Source organism: Excalfactoria chinensis, chromosome 16, assembly GCF_039878825.1.
Source record: "Excalfactoria chinensis isolate bCotChi1 chromosome 16, bCotChi1.hap2, whole genome shotgun sequence".
Lineage (NCBI taxonomy): Eukaryota > Metazoa > Chordata > Aves > Galliformes > Phasianidae > Excalfactoria > Excalfactoria chinensis.
Genome location: NC_092840.1, coordinates 9,392,788 through 9,411,442, shown reverse-complemented (window position 1 = coordinate 9,411,442; position 18,655 = coordinate 9,392,788). Strand labels below are relative to the sequence as shown.

Here is an 18,655-nt window from a genome sequence, read left to right as displayed (position 1 = left end):
AGGACGGCAGAAAAACGCTGATGGAAATCCTCAGGAACGGAGGGCAATCATATGCTACAAAGTCATGCTCACGTTATTTCTGCTCTGCCTGGGAAAAATGCAACTTCCAGAGCAGAGAAAGAAAAATAAAGAGGCAAGAGAACCCAGAGCAACTCCTGCCAGTTTTGTTCCTAATGCTTTGAGAACTTGAGAGGTTCCAGCACGTTGACCACACATTGAGTTTTGCTGCATAAGCATCCCAAGAACCGGAGCCCCCACCCCAACTCCCTGCTGCACAAGTTTCAGCCTCCATAGCACAGCCCATACACAAGGAGAACAGAGCTTAGCCTGAGAGAAGGCCATTTCCCCACAACACCTATATTTAATTACAAACATCTGTTAAAAAAAAACACAAAATACCAAAAACTCTGCTCAACCCATCCCGTATCTAGAACGCTTTGCTGTAATTGAATGCTCTTACCTGGAAGTCATACAAGGCAACAATGTTTTCATGCTTCAGTTCCTAGGAAAAAATTAAACACAATAAGCTCACAGCAACAAAGGCCAGAGGTAACAAAGGCTGAAGAAAAGAGCTCCGTCGGCCTTTACCTTAAGTATTTTAATTTCCTTGCCCAGCAGAGTCTGTGATTTTGCCAGGTTCTTCTTGTTAATGCATTTCACAGCTACTTCCAGCTCAGGTTTCTGAAAGTGGAAAAGTGCATGTGTAATTCAGAGTGCATTTCCCCCTTAGCATATGCTGGGTGAGCAGCCTCCATCAGGGTGCTGGCACTGCTGGAAGGTGTCCTGCAGCACCACGAAAGGCCTGTGCTCTGTACCCCAACACATGTTCAGACTTGCCTTGTCCCGAGCTGCGCCAGCACAAGAAGAAAAGCCCGAGGTTTGGGGTTTTGTTGATGATTATCCCCTTATTTAACCACTAGAAATAAACGCTGTGGGAACCACGGCTTATCCCAAGCCCTAACACCGGCAGGCCCGCAGCAAGCCGGCTTTCCCTGGGCTGTCCAACGAGCTCCTTCCCCCCCGGTGAGAGCACGGCGAGAGGCAGAACTGCGCCGGGAAGGAGGCGAGGACAAAGCGGGCCCCGTTTCACTGCGACCCGGAGCGCTGCCCCCAGCCTGGCACGAAGCAAATGAGGAAAAAAACACACAGTAAAGGTCCGGCTCACCTCTTTGTGCCTGCCTTTGAAAACGACGGCGAAGGCTCCGTGTCCGATCAGGTCCTTCCTGCTAAACTCAAACTTCCCCACCGTCTCCATGGCGCTGCGGGCGGGGGGACCGCGGCCGGGACAACTTCGGGGCCGTGAAGCGGAGCTAAGGGCGCTGCTGGCGGTGATGGAGGAGATCCCTCGTGAGAAAACTGAATCTCTCCCAGTCAAAAGGTGGCGGATCGGCCTTCCCCCCCCCCCCCCCCTCCCTCCCGGTCAGCAGTCAGGAGCTGGAGACTCGTTGGAGGGGGAAAGCCGCTCTCCTGTCAGCCCCTCGGCAGCTCGGCATCTGGCTCCGCTCCCCCGCCTCGCCTCCGTCCATGGGCCGCTTCTGCCTGCGGGGCTGCGAGCTGCTCATTGTTGGAGGTCGGTTGAAGTTGGCTCTCAGCAGCGGGCCTCCCCCATCTCCTCCTCAGGACGGCCGGCGCTGCTCCTCCGGCGGCCGCTTCAGGAGCTTCTCCCCATGCCGAAGCCCGGCCCTGCCCGCCCCGCAGGCGCGGCTTGGCGGCGAGTCCACCTTAAACGCGATCCACCTTAACGCCGAGTCCGCCTTAAGCGAGCCGTCCGCCTCAAACGCCGATCCACCTTAAGGCCGCCTGCGCCCACCGCCCTCTCGTACCCAGCGGGTTGGGGTCACGCCGAGGCTCCCCGCCGCCCCTCCGGATCTGCCCACCGTCCGCGCTCGGACAAAGCTGTGTGGAACGAACGGCACCAACGGGAGCGAAACACCGGCCCCGGCCGTCGCCGCGCAGGCGCAGTGCGCGACAGTGGGGGATCACGGCACGGCGGCCACCTGAGGCGCTGGGGGCCGCAGCCCGAACATTTAAAGGCGCCGTCGCCGCCGGCTGTGAGTCACGGGTCCCCCCGCTCGGCGCGGTGCTCCTGGCGCTATGGGAGGTTTCTAGTGCTGCCTGCCCGTTGTCCGCCACTCTGAGTCCTCCAGAGTCTGTCAGAAATGTTTCAAATGACCAAACAAATGGCGAATTTCTCAACATTTGGTCCAAAAAGCACCTGCTGCAAAGCTCACGGTCGGGTATGTTCAGAGCTTAAGGTGCTGCTGGAAGAACAGCAGTGTGCCCCAGACCCAGATACTGGCATTGCAGTGGTTGATCTGAGGTCATTCGCACCTCCAAGTCCAGCAGTTACTATGCACGGGCTTAGTGGGATTTGTCCACGTGAAGCAGTTTGTGTCTGTTGGGACCTTTGAACCGATGCAGGGCTGGGGTTTACGTGTGATTTCAGCACTGCCAAACCTCACGATTAAAACACAGGTTACCTTTTATTAATACGGTGTGCTTCAGCTACTTGTGTGCTTTCTCACTCCTAGGCCTGCGTTCCCCACGACTAAAAGCTTCTGTCGATGTTCACAAGGAGTTACTTTAAAAGTAAACACAGTAAAATGGCAAGCATCACAACACTTGCAAAATCAAAATCAAGCTACTCTACAAGTAACAAGCGCAGGAATTTGCTGGCTGTATAAGAGCCACCGTCATTAACACAGAACATACCAGTTGCAAAAGTTTGAGGCAGGAAGTGAAGAAAGCATTTTGAAACGTTCCATCTCGGCCAAATCTCATGTCCTTCTCTGGGTAACAGCTGTGGCCCCAAGGTCAGAAGCTCAGTGTTGCATCACTACGCTGGGACCATCAATGCCCTCAGCTGCTGCCCCTATGGTGCCATCACAGCAGACACGCAGCTCCTGCATGGCACAGGAGGAGGCTGGTATGAATGTTGTTCAACCAGAGGCTGAAATGTTGCAGTGGTGAATGTTCTTTGTTGTGTACTGCGTGTGCTTGTTTGTTCCTTCGTGTGCTGAGGGCTGCAAAAAGAAATGTGTAATCTAAATAGGTTTTATGCAACCTGGGTTCTAACTTTGCCTTTTGCACACAGAGCCAGGCAGTAAACTCCTCTCCACTGCCGTTTATTGCCATTCTAAGCAAAGTGCTCTTGTTTATAAGCAGGCCTGAAGGCTCACTGGGCAGCATTCTGGTGGTGAAGTGGGATTTCAAGGCAGCATAAAAGTACTGAAGGGGCTCAGAGGTCTCTACAAGGATCAGGACCAGGTGGTGCTGGATGCTGTGTGCACACCTGGTGCCCAGCATGACCTTGGTACTGACCACTTAACATTCGTAGCACTTAAATGGCTCTCCAGCTTGTCTTCCCAAAATAGACTAATGAAAAGATTTCAGCTAACCTCTGCAGAGATCTTAGCTTTCCAGTTGACAACGGATGAGGTACAATGCTACTTGCCAGCAAATTCAGTTTGGAATGCGTTCTGCAGACGCATCTTATTAGCAAAGATGTTTGTTGGTGCTGGAAGAAAGGGGGCTGAAAGGCTTCTTAATTCATAGTAGAATTCCTCACAGTATTTTTTTTCTGTGGTTTGCTGATTAAATACTTACACTCTATCAATTCCTCCCTGATGTTCAGAATTGAGTGAGAATGTATTTAGGTCAGCATCCAACACATGTAAATTCTGCTCTCCTCTCAAAGTCTCCCATGTGCTAATGGTATGAATGCTATCACCAACAGGTATCCAGCTGCTTCCTCAGACGGAGGCAAAACACACAGCTCAACTTACTAATGGATGGCTGAGGTAAGGCCTGCTGCTGTGATTTATGATGGGTGGAGAAAAACACAAGCATACACCCAGCAGTGGGAACCCTCACAATATTTTCTCAAAATTCTTTTGCAAGTTCGTGCAACTTGATCCATTTTTGTAATTCACGTGTGAAGACAAGCAGTGAGGCAGCTGATATGCTGGTGATTCAAATGGTGCTCTCTTCCAATACCGTGTTGTAACCAGCACTTGTAAATATATCGGTTTCTGTCTGCAGGAATCCAGGAGTGCCATCTTTACCTCAGGGCTGCAGAGGTGCTCTGTAATTATCTCTGACCCTGGCTCGGTGCTGTGGAGTTGGTTAAAGCTACAGGATTACATGGATGTTATGTATGAACAAGAAAAGCCAGCAAAAAGATTTTGAAGACAGAAGAGAGACTTTAATCTAGGGCTAAATTGTTCTCATCACACTCCAACCTATGGGTAAATTAACTGTATATACAACAGTGGGAGGTGTGGGGGAATCCTTGGCTGGGTACGATCATAAAGAGCAGGTTATTTGTATCAGTATATATCTCTTTTGAAATCAAAGTTCTGCAGTACACAGAGGGAATCTCCAAGGCACTCCCTTGTAATCATTCTATATGCAGTTATTGCCTCACAGAGGCAATAAGGTCTCAGCCAAACATACCAGTGCTTCTGGAAGAAGGGAAATGCCAAACCGTGAGGCTTGAGCACATGAGCAAGATGTGGCTGCACATGGGCTGAGGCTGTTAATTGGCCACACATCTCCTCTTCATGCGAAATGGAAGCTTCAACCTTAAGATGAGCTTGAAGACGAGCTGTGGTGCAGCCATAGGTGGACACAGAGGCAGTGCTGCTGCTGGGTAATAAATTTGCCATGCAAAAATAGCAGCATTGCATTTCCTAATTGCCAAGCAGAACCAGAAGTAGATGGGCAGAGCCAAAAGCAGTCTGAATGCTGGCATTTCTGCCAGATCCATCAGGAAGGAGCAAAGGAACTGAATATGCAGTGCTTGGCTGAGTATCCCTTGGTGGAAGGAAAACACTCAGGTCCACAAACGTCTACATGGTAAAAGCAAATATTAGCTTAGCATTAATGGAATAGAAGACAAGCTGCAGGCTGTATTAAATGGAAAATTAAAATTACATCTTTTAATCTCACTCATTGCAGATACCCGTCTGTTAGTTCAATTCTAGCCCAACTATCAGTAAGGACAAAACACAGAACTCAATGGCACAGCACCAGCACCAGGCTGGGCTAAACGCGTGCTGAATGCAGCCATGTCACAGAGCCTTCCCGGAGAGGCTGAATGAGTAAATTTATTTGGAGTCCTGACATCATCTGTATGCTTACAGCAGTGTTGTAAGCTGTGTTAGGAGCATTTGTTCATGTCTCACACAGGATCTGTGGAAACAGCGTTCCAACCCCAGGAAAATGCTTTTGTCTGAGAAAGGGAGCGATGCCCCACTCACAGCAGCAGCTTTTGGTGGTGGAGGCTCTGAACTCTGATAGATCTACTCAGACCTACAACCAACTGCTCACAGCTTTGCAGCTGTGCACACAGCTGGATCAGACCTTTAGGCGACACCTAAACAAGGGGCAGCATGGCTGGAAGAACTGAAAGTTTGAACTCAGACTGCACTCCAATGGCAGCTGCTATAGCAGTATGGCCCCTCGTGTCACATGCAGGAGAGGAAGAACTGCTTTCCCTGCACTTCCCCAGCCCTGTCATATTCATTCTGGATTTATTTACACCAGGGCCCCTTTATTGATTAATACCACTGAGAGATTTAACCAGCCTCTCAATTATCTTGGCAGGCCAGGTCTGTGATATTTTATTACCCCCTCCCCACACATACACACCAGCTCCCTGAGCAGATTTCATGAATTATTGAAGGTGATGGTTTAATGCACTCAGCAAGGTGCTCTGGCAAGGGACTCCACAGGTTCCCCTGCATTTAATATCAGATGCATTTCAGCTGCTGGCAGAGGACGGGGGGGCTGTACTTAGTGTTCAAACCTGTTAGTGTCCACATGAAGGACTATTACCTAACCTGTCTGTCAAACAGTTGATTGTATTAAGTTGAGGTTTGCTGATGAATAAGAGAGAGTCTGCAAATCTTCCACTCGGAAGAGTCTGTTTTCAGGCTAATTGGAAGCTATTGCTTGCCAGAGTGCACACTGCTTGCTCGTAAGTCAGCAGGTTGTCATCACACAGCTCCTTACATGAGGTGAGGTCCAGACAGAGTATGAGCAAGCCCATCACCAGCACCCTCATGCCCCTGCCTGCATCCGTGCCATGCACAGAGCCCCCCCAGGTCCATCCTGGAGAAGCTGAGGTTCATCAGGAGGACACGGTCCTTGACTCAGCCTGCAGTCTGCTTCTCTAGGGACTGCATCCTCAGCAACAGCTTCAGCACATCCCAGCACGGGACATTAGAAGCCAGTAGAGCCTTCCCAGAGCAGCCTGCCTCTGTCCTGCCGTGAACCAGAGGCCTTGGTGTTTTTCTTGCTTCAAACATCGTTCTGCAGGGCTTTGCTCACTTAGGATGGGTAACTGCTTCCAGCTTGCCTTGAGAGGGGAACACTTGTAAAACTTTCCTCCTTTTAGGACTAATTAGTTTGGAGGTGTCTGTTTTTAAGAAGCCCAGTAGAATATTCAGTTTCAGGTAGGCACTGCTCCTTACTCATCCCACGTAGACACAGTGGAGAAATTTGCAGACGTTAATAACAGCTGTTTAGGTTGTAGCAGTGAGCAATGTGCACAGGGATAGGACAAGACATAATGAGGTCAGGCAGCAATGAAGGAGCTCTCTTCCCAACATCTCATTGTGTGGTTGGGTCTGGATGCAAGCAGGCTGCCTGGACAGCAGAGCACTGCAGTGTGGGAGCAGTTTTTGGAGCAGGTTGGGCAAGCATCTGGCAGGAATGACACAGGCAAGGTCAAAACACAGCCTTGAACAAGCTAGATGTGTAATGCTCAGCTCCCTCCAGCTTCACAGCGGTTCTGGGCAGAGACTGAGAACATCTCTCTAAAACCAAAAGAAGAGCAGTAAGGAGTAACTCAGGCCTTGGATGTTATCATATCAGCTCCTACAGATAGAAAGAAAGAGCAGTTGGGAAAAACAACAGGCTCTTCCCCTGGACATGTTATCAATCAGCCTTTTCAACTGCCAAGAACAGGCAGCCTCAAAGAAATGTACAGCTGAGCACAGGTGCACACTGCACTGTACTGAGTCTTGACACTGTTTGCAGCAGTAAGCAGCTGGGATCAGCATGCCCACCGCTACATCCCAAAGAAACAATCCTTCATTTCTCCTTCCTACAAAGGTTCAAAGAGGGACAATACTCCAGCACAGAAGCCCAAAGCAATGAGGGGAGGAAAGCTTTTCAGTGGAACCTCAGGGAAGTTCCAGTGTTGAACACCTGGACACGCAGCTCAGCTGAAGCACCTGGCTGAGATCGAAGATATCCAACTGCTGGCTTTCTGCTGACAAATGAGGGATGAGTTTCTGAAAGGCACTTAGGTGCTTAACTCCCCTGGGTTCCTTCCTCTGTGTAAATGACAAGGTCTGTATTACTTCGATTTTGGTAGCATCCATAATACAGTAATTGTTACATCCAACTAAGGATGAGAAATGCATGCATCTCAACAAGCATCTCCAGGTTTGTTTGTCCTTTATCAAAGGCAACGAGGCATAATCACCAATAAAAACAAATACCTGAAGAGAAGCAAGAGCAAAAAGCTAATCGTGATTTAGGAATTCTCTGCCCTTAGACAGTGCTCCCTTTGTGTAGCTACAGACTGGGAGAGTTGCTCAGCTAATAAGGCAGGATAACCCTAACATTTCCCAACAGAGGATTCTGTTTTTGTTGTCACAATAAAGCATTACTGGATGCGATCACGATGTATATACAGGCACCCAACCTGGCAGTGCTGGAAAAGATCATTCAGAACTATGAGGACTACAGAGGCTTTCCATGACTCATGAAATTTCAGTCAAATGTTCCATGACTCATGCATTAACCTCACAAAACCCAGAGGGAGGAGAAGCTACTGGGCTGCTGATTGACAAGAGGCTGTTTAAAACTAACACGGCATAATAAGCAGGACACCAGTGTACTCTTTTCGTCTCTCGAGAAACTTGTAAAGAAAAGTTGTATTCACCCACATATTAACAGGGGACCTAAGCTGAGGTTGTGCAATTAGGATGGGATGTCTTTTGCAGCTTCGAGGCTTGAACAGCAATATTAATATAACCCAATTACAGAAAACATAGCCAGATGCAACAAACTATTAATACTAGCATATATTTAAATGCACTTCTTTTTTATTTCACTGCAAATAAACAAAATGAAGAGATAGAAACCAGAAAGTAACCTTAAATGAACTACATGAGAAATACCGTAACCAAGGTTAGCTTGCCTTCCTTCTGCCACAACATTGTACACTTGCTGAACTCCATACCAGGACCAGTCCACTGCAGAGCTGACCCTGTGCACAGAGCATGGAAGGGCAGTCTGACTGCACTCGGGAACTTGGAAAGGTTTCCAGCCTGCATATCAGAGGCCACAGAAGCACCTGGGATGCTGGATGCTGAACAATCAATCCAGAAGAGCATGAGGGGAGCAGCAAAGGAAAGCGTGTCCACTGGGGGCCAAACAAGGGGTAGAAAATGCTCTGTTATTTTTAACTTGGTATTCAGTCTCAACCTAACCCTTAACATATCTGGGATCCTTATAATTTATTGGTAATTCTGTTCTACAACTGTAATGATGTAGACCCAAATCCAGAGAGCAACACAAATGCTTTGCATTTAAAACATCACAGCCCGTTTGGTTTAAGTAGTTAGACTTTGCACCACTCCAATGATGTCAGGTTATTAATAGAGATATGGCTTCCGGAGAAGAAAATAAGAATAAAGAAGAAAAGGAGGCAGAAGCAGACTGTGTAAGTGGCATCAAGGAGAAAGAGGGGAACACTGGAAATACTTGGTTTAAGAGAACTTGTTTATTTTTTGATGATGGCATTAGCCGCAGTTTGTAAGCTGAGGATTTGTCATAACTTCCTTCAGATCACAGAGATTATACTGGAAATCAGATTTCTCTCTAAACAGACCATCTTTTAAACTAACATCACATCTTTCATGAAATAACCACCAAGCACTTCACAGACCCCAGCTCACAGGCTTTCAGATGAGACCTTTCTCACCATGCAGGCTGCCTTGGGGGATGGAGCCAGAGAATGTAGCATCTCACTTGTGTACAAACCTCAAGCCTCATCCAGAAACAACAAAGCCAACTGCACTGACTCGTGCCAGCAGAGGTCCCAGTTATTGCCAGTCTGTTCGGAACAGAATCAACTTGAAAGCTGTTCAGCCACTGTGACATCAGTTTAATTTGTCATGGGACATCAAATTAGGCCATGCTAAGAAATGTGCTGCTACATGTATGGGTACAGCTGTTGCATAAGGCACAGAAGCACTATCCCCGTGATGCTGACACAGAGCAAGCCATTAGGCACGAGCAGGGAGAGCTGCCAGAGCAAGGTGCACACTCACATTCTCTCTTATGTGCATTTCTCATGCTGACCATTGCACGTGGATGGAAGATGGAAGGATTACATCTTCCTAGATGTGCAGTGTAATTCTTACAGAAAGCTTCAGCATCCCTCTATACGCAATTAGGATGCTCCAACAGCATTCAGAGTAAAAGAGAAAAAAAGAATCCAAACCAAACAATCAAAATAGAGACATCAACAGCCCCTGAAAGGCAACAAGGCACCGAGGATGAGCTGCAGCCCACAGAGCCACCATGTCAAACCAACCTTGTTTGATTAGATAAATTCTCTGTAGTTGGATTCAGTAAGACAAATATGCCCTGCAGCAAATGATGCCATTTTAACAACATAACTATACTCTTATTTGAATCGCAGATGATCTGTTGTTGCATGACAAATCAGATGCCCTCCTTATGATAATTTAGCCAGATCTCTCGTGGCTCACAAGAGGCATATGTCTGTCTGCATCACACAGGAGACATCTCAGCTCTCTCTGCCAGCACAGCTTTGCCCACATAGAAGCATAACTATGCATGACAGCAGTGAATTCCTCCACATCCCTGCCAGTAGCAGGGGTCAGCAGGTCCTGAGCAGCACATGCATGCTAGGTTTGGGCTGGTCCTTCACTGCTCTTCTTTAGCAAAGCTGTTACCAGCTCTTCAGCTTTTAGCTTACCAACATTAGGCTGTTTGAATAGTGGGAATGAAGAGCCAATGGGCTGCTGAGATACCTTCCTGATCACCTCTGGCAGGGGACAAGATGCAGTTTCAGAGGAAGGTAAATAACGAGGATGTCCCAGGTTCATGGTGTGCTGCAATGAAAGGCAGCATTACTCCAGCTCTGTAACTGTGCACAGTGACTGGCTATGCACTGCTGACTTACATAACATCTGCCCTTTCTCACTGTTGTTCAAGAAACCAAGGCCTCTTCCACGTTTATGAGTTAACTCCATTGAAGCACAATACCCCTTATCAGCCAGCTCATTGTAACAGGTTTGCTGTGTGTTTGCTGTGTACAGGTGTTTTCCAGGAAGTTTGCAATGGTACTCCCAGTGCTGGCTGCAGGAGCTGTTATCAACCAACTGCTTCTAACCAGACAATGATATACATATAACCCTGAAAAGGGTTTGTGTCATGTTGAAAAAGGAAATCTGTTTGCTAAAGTTCTCTCCCCACACTCGTTCCTTTGACCTCAACCCACTGCCAGTGCAGGAGCCCCAGGAACACGAGGGATTTAACTTCTACTGCCTCCTCAGGTATCAGTAAACATCAGGGTCAGGCCAAGCTGACATACTGAGCTTCAGCATTTCTAATGTGGGCCCTATAGAATCGATCCACCTTTACACTCTGTTTGGAATAGATAGTTTGTATGCACATTTCTTGCAGCCCTGCTAGGCACGCTGCCCCACCAGGACAGCGCTTTGTGCAGATACCTCAGCCCTTGCACCATCCCAGCTGTGACCTCAGGAAGAAGCAGGGAGCTCAAGGAGCTGCCAAAACCCATCCTTCTTGGGAGCGTGGACAGCTGCTGAAGCAGACAAGCAGTGCTTCTCACCTGTCGTGTGCAACTAAAAAGCAAGCCAGAAAAAGCCTCATCTCTGACAGCAGGTTTTTCCTGAAGCTCTTGAAGTTCTTAGTAATTTCCCAGTTAGCTGAAGTAGAGATGGTTTAATTTTATGTCAAATACAGGAATAAGGGGAGTGCTGCACGCTGCGTAAAATGGAATTCAGGAGACATCTTCCAGTGTACAGCTCAAAGAGAAGGTAATTATAAAAGGTGATTGAGACTAAGGAGTCAGTCCTTTACATTCCAGGGCTAATGAATTCCTGATAAGAAATTTCTGAGGAAAAAAAGAAACTAACAAAAGAATTGTGAGGCTAATGGAAAAAAAAACCCCACATTAACTGGAGAAGGCAATCAGAGTTTGTCAAGGAAAGGAGGTTACTCTGCTGCCAGCCCTCACTGCAGTCTGTGCTATGTGTTGCTCTGTGCATAACAGAGAATCCAAAGCCCTAATGAGAAAGAGGAATGGAGGAATCTCCATATAGTAACTTTGAACCCAGCTGTTAATTGTAGGTGTTTCATCTCGGCAGGGCTGTGAGGCCAGAGCAAGCCCAGCAGAAATCCCACACCACCAGGCTCTGCAGCAGTTGGCACTTATTTCCTGAATGGAAAGAGCCATAACCAAGCACAAATATTTGAGCTCCTCTTTGTTCCTGGCAGGGTCCTTGCAGCATACACAAGAGCAGATTGCATTTGTTTTGGCTGGGATGAGAGAAGTGATGCAGAGTGCCCAGGTATGAGCTGAATGCAGCACACAACAGAGGCAGATGTTGTCCCAACTGTACCTACGTGCACAGCACTGGAGCACCAGCATGGATGGTTTTATCAGCCAGGGTGAGCTGCTTCCTGGGGCCTTATCAGGCTGCAGGTCAAGGATGGGTGTTTATCAGGATGAGCAGCTTCAGCAGTAAATCTTCTGCCTGTGGGTGTGCACGGCTAAACCTGCTACCAGAAGCCAGCAGTCACACGTAAACATTTGGGCAATCCAGACACAGACCTATCTCTAAAGCTGCTCCAGCTTGGCCACCAGAGCAAAGCACCAGGAAAACAACAGCACCTCCAGAGCAAGGGCATTTTCCTGCCCTTATTTCAGAGTACGGCACTGGAGGGCTCAGTGACCCCAGCTACATGACCCATTTCTCCCCACTTTTACATCCACCTGCAAGTCCAAATATACAGCACCGCTGCTGCTTGTAGGGCCCATGTGTCTTTATAAGCAGTCCCAGCAGGGTCACCTTGTACTCAGTGCTGTAGAACCCCATGTGAGACACTTACCCTCCCCAAGAAGCTCAGGAGCAGAGGCCCTACCACCTGCAGCCCCAGTAGTTCCGTTCTGCTGATAGCACTGCTATAATCCCAACAGCCTGTGGAAAAACAAACGCAGCTGCAGGTCTGACTGCCTGGCGGGCAACCAGGGAAGAGCAGGGAGAAGGGGACAGAAAAATGCCCTCCATCAGATGCTGTTGCGGAGGCTCACATCCCAGCTGGCTGCCCCTAACCCAGGATTTCTGCACCCAGAAGGGGCTGCTCATCCATCACAAGTCCTGAAGACAGCATTTGCAGCTGAGTTCATCTCCACTTTTCCTCCTCACTGCTCACCCTGACCAAGTTGGTCACTAATTAATTCACTTCAGTTTTCATTCTGCCATGTAAGAAAATCCTCTCTACATTCCTGACTGCAAGAGGAGTTCTTTAACTGAGGGAAGAAAGCCCAGCAGCATCCTTGCCTCTCCACCCATTGATGGGCTCACCCAGATGCTGCAGCTGCACAAAGCGGTCCTGTGCTGCAGCACTGGAAACAGAAACCCAAACCTCCAGAAACTCGGTGGGAAGATGGATAATCATCAGTACTGAATTATCCCACAGCATTTGTCCAAACTCTCCACACTTCTCTAGGCTGGGTTCAAGTGAGGCCAGTGCTCTCCCACAGCTGGGGACAGGAAGGTGCTTTCCCTTTGCTATCAGCAGCACAGTTACACCCCAACAGCTCAGCACACACCTGCAGAGACCAGCCCAAACAAGGCCAGAGATAGCGTGCACATGAGCACACACACTGCAAGGACAGGCTGGCAGCCACGTGGACCTCGGAGCCTGCTGGCAGGTGTTTGTTTGCTCACCCTGGTAACACAGAAAGGCAAGCAGGAAGCAGGTTTGAATTAAGATTGAAAGCTGTAATTGCATAGAGGGGCACGGCAGGAGAATGGACCCTACACCTACAGCAGCACTGGAGGTGAGGAGGCCTGACAGCAGGGTGCCAGCAGGACGCACACAGCCACCAGATCACTGCATGCAGAAGAGCATTTCACCCCACTGATGAGGTGCTGTCAGGTGAAGCCAGGTGCCAAAGCAGCACCAGGGCCATCGCCCTACCCCACAGGCAGCCCAGCATGGGTCAGAGTGCAGCTGATGCCGCTGCAGCAACAGCACATGCAGACCATGGTTTTCCATTGCGTCACCGCTACCTTGCATGACCCAAAGGTTAGGAATAACAGTCTGCTGGGCTGCCAGAACAAAGCTATTTCGGGGCAGCTCCAAGGCAGGCCCAGCAGCAGCCTCAGGAGCAGGAGGTGCTGGAACGTGGCTTCACTGCTGCAGCACATGGCATACCAAGCACTCAGCATGTGCTCCACTGGACAGAATTAGCACAGCCTTGCAAAACATTACACACCCGAGCATGGCTTTTGCTTAGAGAGGGCTAGACAAACAGGAATTCCCCATATACCTCAGGGGAAGAAGCTTCACTGCCAAACCACTCTATCCTGCTTCAGCTTCTGCGTACCCGTTCCCAATGCAGCCTGGGAAAGCAGCTGCTGCCCACATCTGGACTGAGGTTGTAAAGCTGCACCACAAACATCTGTCAGATCTCATGTCATGGGCATCTCCCTGCAAAAGGCTCCATGGCAGCAAATGAGGATAAAGGGCAAATGGAAACTGCAGTGGAAAAAGGGACAGTTAAAGCAGAGAATTGCTGTAAAACATCTTTACTTTCGTGTGCTCAGAAAAACAGAGCAGTTCCAAGCTTGGGTTGAGCATAATGATAATGTTTCAGAGAAGTTGAAGCACAGAGATGCAAGAAAGTGGGGCAAAGACTTCCACTGCTGCTGTGGAAATCTCTCCCCAGAGCTCTGTTGGAAGGCAGGCTTTTGAGGAGCCTCCACAGTTCTTCACAAGCCCTCCTGGGCCACAGCTAGCCCATCATTTGGCAGCTTCAGAAACAAGCAAACCCACTCTACAGCTCCACCCCCACTGGTGCACAGATGTGAATACAGGCAGTTCATAGCCCACCAACTCAGAGCAGGAGGGTGAATACCCCAGCACAGAGAAGCTGCAGGATGCAAAACAGACACACAGCTAGCAAAGAGCAATGCCCACATAGCACTCAGCACCAGGGTTTCCTATTCCCCAGCCCAAAGCAGCCATCAGTTTCTCCACACTGTTGGGTGGAAGGGGGAATGCTGTCATAGAGCAACCCCTCAAATAAGCTCCCTCTTCTGTTTCACAGGTGAGACACGCCAGGGCCTTCCTCACTTGGCTCTTCCTGTATTACAGCTGAGCTGGGAAGCTGAACAGGGCATTTCCACCTTGGAAACTCAACAAACAAACAGACTTCTGCAGTCATAGCTGGTGCTCACACCTCCAAACCTCTTCTGAAACACATAAAGTAATCTCAATCTCAAGTGAGACCCCAGACTTTCCAGTTGTACCACATGTGGGCTCATCAGACACAAGGTAGGAAGGCCTTTCCCCAGGATGCTATTTCCTCACATAAAGCCCAAAGAGAAGCCACCACAAACCAAGCAGCACAACCCATAAATCTTGCTGCAGTCCCTTGCAGAGCTTGTGAAGTCCCATCCCTACTGCAACAAAACAGCCCCAGTGCACATGCAGCACCAAGCACTGAGAGCTGCTCAGAGCCAGGTCTGGGGGGGTTTGTTTTTTTTTTTGGCTGTTTAATTAAAAACAAAACAACAGAAAACCAAACCCAGATCTGTCTTGTATTACTGAGGGACAACCCCACCAGAGTTGGCAGCGTAATGCTGAATTGCTGTTTTCACTGCTGACAGGACAATAAATCTCACCAGAGGTTTAGGAGTTTCACTTTATTTCCAAATGAAGACCAGAAAATTGTGTGGAGGATGGGGAGCGGAGCTGGCAGCTCTTAGAGTAACCTTGTAGCTCCTGGCCTTGCAATACCAACTTGTATTGCAGAAGACTGCTCCCCAGCTAACAGCCCTGGCACATGCCTACAGAAATCTCCCACATACCATCCAGCTTTAATAGCCTCTCCTATTCTTAGCACAAGATAGTATTCTCACAGCACATTGCTCAGCCACATACTCCCTGTTTTTGGCTGTACTATACTCTTCCCTAGTCTGTACCAGCCCACGAGGGCCGGCCAATCGCCCCACCTGGAAATGGCAGCAAAAAGCAACAAGTGACCCACAGCACTAAGCTTACCAGGAAGTGCTGGAACACAGAGAGCCAGGATGAGCTCCTTGCACAAGGCATCCCCCAGGCTTGCTGCTGGGCACAGCCTGCTCCCACACCACGTGCGCTTGACAGAGGAGATGGAAAAAGTGAGGTGGTGGGGCTGGGATCTGTCCTATCCCATGTAGTCACCTGAGAAGCAAAAACTATCTCTAAAAGCTAGAGCAAAGCAGGAAAATGCCAGAAGCACATACCCACCTGCTTATATACGGCATTAAACTGAGCTGCTCCACCTGAGCTATGGGGCTGAGCCCCAGCATCTGCTCTCCTGCCCACAGCTGAGCAAGGGCAGTTGTTGATTAAACCTGGGGGAGAGCTTTCACCCTTAATTAATCAGAATGACTCGTTTTAGCAAAACCTGCTGGGATAAGGGCTGTGTTCCCTTCTCCAGGGCTGTGGGAGGCAGCAGCTCATGTTACACACACACCTGATGTGTGATTTGAATGAGTGAACAGAGGAGACCTTCCCACAGCTTTATTGTGTTTCTCAAGCCGTTGATCACTGTGTGAAGTCTGAGATTAATTCCTCTTACTTGTTATTATTTTTACTTTTTAATTCAGACATTGCTATGGCTTTGGCTTTTGAAAACTGCTTCTTCCCACCTTACTTTTTCCGTATTTTTCTTCCTTTTCGTTTTCTCTTTTCTTTTTCCGTCTTTTTCTCCCCCCGGTCTGTTCCGTGCTGTGCCGGAGCTCTGCTGCCCTCCGGTGGCCGCACGGGGCTGTCCCGGGGACGGATAGACAGACAGAGAGCCCGGGTCGCCCCTCTGCCTGCTGCTCCACCAACCTTCTCGGTTTTGGATGAAAACCACCGTGGTTTTGGTCCCCCTGCAGCATCCCCACGAGGGGAAATGTTAAGGTTCTGCCCAGCACAACAATGACCCGGTCCACCTCTGCGTGTCTGCAGGTTTGGCCTTGGTACCTCTGCATCCCACTGGAGCTGGAGGAGCCATTCTGCCACCTTGCCCTCCCACTGGCACCAGAAGGATGCCCCGGCACAGCCGTAACCTTTGGTTCCTCCCCCACCCACTGCTGCGGGCTCTTGGTACATACAATGGTGTCTTTGTGCTGTGCACATCTGCTCACAATGCCCCAACCTTCCTGCAGTGACCCTCGGGCAGCACTGACCCCGCTGGCCCTATGCTGAACCAGTGACCTCCCAGGGAGACTTTGGCTGCTATTTCTGTCCCAGGGAGTGATCATCTCACATCTGCATCCAGGGCTTGTGGCACAGTATTTCAGCACAGTGAGCATCCTGGTTGGCTTTTATCCCATTGCATTTGGTACCAGCAGCATCACACGTGTGCTACAAGATAGCATTTTGCACTGGAGGTTCAGCAGGACATCTCCAGTGTCAGCAGAGACCAACAGGGGACAAAGGTGGGCCTGGTGTGAACAGCACCCAGCACGATTACATGCTCTGTGGTTGACTGTGCACCACTTGAGGTGGATTTCAATGGCTTTATACTCTGAATCCAAGGACACGTTCAAGAAGACATTTGTTTGGCGTAGAACAGGTCTGTCCCTCCCTGCCTGCCCTCAGCTTAAGCAGCACATGGGCACTTTGGGACAGCTCATCCTTCAGCACACAGCTACCAAGTGCCCCGTCCATTCAGCCATGAGTCACAATAACAATATTTTGTACTCTTCTTCTCGAAGGGAACATTAAAAGCCACTGAAATGTTATTTATTATCTTCAGCCAGAGTCAGGAGGAAACCATGGGCTCCTTCTGCACTGACAGATGTGTCCAAATGGACCTCAGAAAGAGCCTGATCCAGAGCTGTATCACTGAGGATGCTACCATCAGAGCAAGCAGGGATGCACCAGTGCAGCAAGGTCACCGTGACCTCACTGTACGAGTGAGACCAAGTCAAGGACCACCCTAATGCAGCTCTTGACCTTCCATCTGTTGCTCCAAACTTGTGACTGAGGCACCAGGAGGAGCTTAAGGCTGACTGCATGCATTCCTCCTCCCCACAGCCCATCCTCTGCGGTGCATCCAGCTACGACAGCAACACAAATCCATGCATTTCAGTCCCTCCCAAGACGTAAAACAGCATGAGGCAGAAGCTCCAAGAGAAGGGGAATTCCAGTGCAGGGTGATGTCATTGGTGTCCTGTTCATAAGGCTGTGCCCAAGCCTGAGCAGCCAGCACCTTACTGAAGGTGGCAGGCTTGATCCAGCAGAGGACTGGGAGCTCTGTGTGTAGGCAGCCAAGGTTTATTAGAGAAACTGTTAAAACTCAAAAGACTCAGATACAAAGATAAGCTGCATTGCCTTCTGAAAGGCAAAGCTGTTTCTGGCCTGTAGAATGGACACAGGTTACCCAGACATCAGTTACCATGGCGGACCGGACAATAAAACAATCACCTTGCAGTTAATCTTCGTGGTGTCAGTTTCTTTCTACCCAGTACATCCAATGGGATGTGTATGTCATGGCAGCACAGCCCGTCCTGCAGCCACCACTGTCCCCACTCGACCACAGCAGCGCTTCCCTCCCTCCTCTGCAGTGTTCGGCATCCAAAGCTACACATCTCTATGGAACAGTTCTAAATGCAACATTAGGCTGCTCTCATCTTCAGCTGGATGGGGGAATAAGAAGGTGCAGAACTCAAAATCTGTTATTAGACCTTCAACTAAAATTAAAAAGAAAACAAACAAACAAATAAACAAACTAAAAAACAGCCACTGTTCACTTCTCATGGAGAATTCAAAACCTTCACCAGCGTGTTCCTAGGAATGTTTTTCTGCTTGCAACACTCAGCTGCACAGGATCGCATCCACCCGCCGTCCTGGAGCACCACTGTCCCCTCCACGGGGTGAGGTGTCATAGGGCCACACACAGCAGTGCTGCAGCCCAGAGCAGCGTGAGGCTGGCTGGCAGTCTGAGCACAGGGCAGGCCCGCAGCGGCTCGGAGGCCGAGGTGCAGGAGCAGACCTCATAGCTGTTCTCCGAGCGGCTCTGGTCGTGCTGCCCGGGCTTGGAACGTGCTCCAATCCTGCTGCTGCCCGCTGCCTCCGGGGCATCCGCCTGCATGTCGCTGCACACCAGCCAGTCCCTGGCGATGGACTGGGGGTAGCCAGGCTCAGCCTCCAGCTCACTGTCCAGCACTCGCCAGTACTCCTTGCCCCTGAAGAAGTAGCTCGCACCTGGGAAAAAGAGATGTTTCCTTTACCAACACTTCTTTTTTTTTTTTGCCCAGGTTTTCACAGATCTAGCTCAAAATCCAACAGCAGTCTCAGTGAAGTGCAAACC

The 18,655-nt window shown here is 49.4% G+C and overlaps 2 protein-coding genes across 4 annotated transcripts in view; both read right to left on the bottom strand.

Annotated features, from left to right (window-relative positions):
- Positions 1 to 1,713, bottom strand: part of ULK1 (unc-51 like autophagy activating kinase 1) — a 64,485-nt gene extending 62,772 nt beyond the window's left edge. For 2 of the 3 annotated variants that reach the window (XM_072351028.1, XM_072351027.1), the window contains exons 1-3: positions 1,166 to 1,669; positions 589 to 681; positions 461 to 502 (exon numbers count right to left, since the gene is read on the bottom strand). In XM_072351028.1, coding sequence (XP_072207129.1) covers positions 461 to 502; positions 589 to 681; positions 1,166 to 1,255 — 225 coding nt within the window. In that variant the 5' untranslated portion in view covers positions 1,256 to 1,669. Of the gene's footprint in view, positions 1 to 460; positions 503 to 588; positions 682 to 1,165 lie in introns of all 3 variants that reach the window. The other variant, XM_072351026.1, reaches the window with a different exon arrangement.
- A 6,522-nt stretch (positions 1,714 to 8,235) lies between these two features.
- Positions 8,236 to 18,655, bottom strand: part of MMP17 (matrix metallopeptidase 17) — a 46,539-nt gene continuing 36,119 nt past the window's right edge. The window contains exon 10 of the mRNA XM_072350721.1: positions 8,236 to 18,549. Within this exon, the coding sequence (XP_072206822.1) occupies positions 18,227 to 18,549 (323 nt within the window). The 3' untranslated portion in view covers positions 8,236 to 18,226. The remainder of the gene's footprint in view (positions 18,550 to 18,655) is intronic.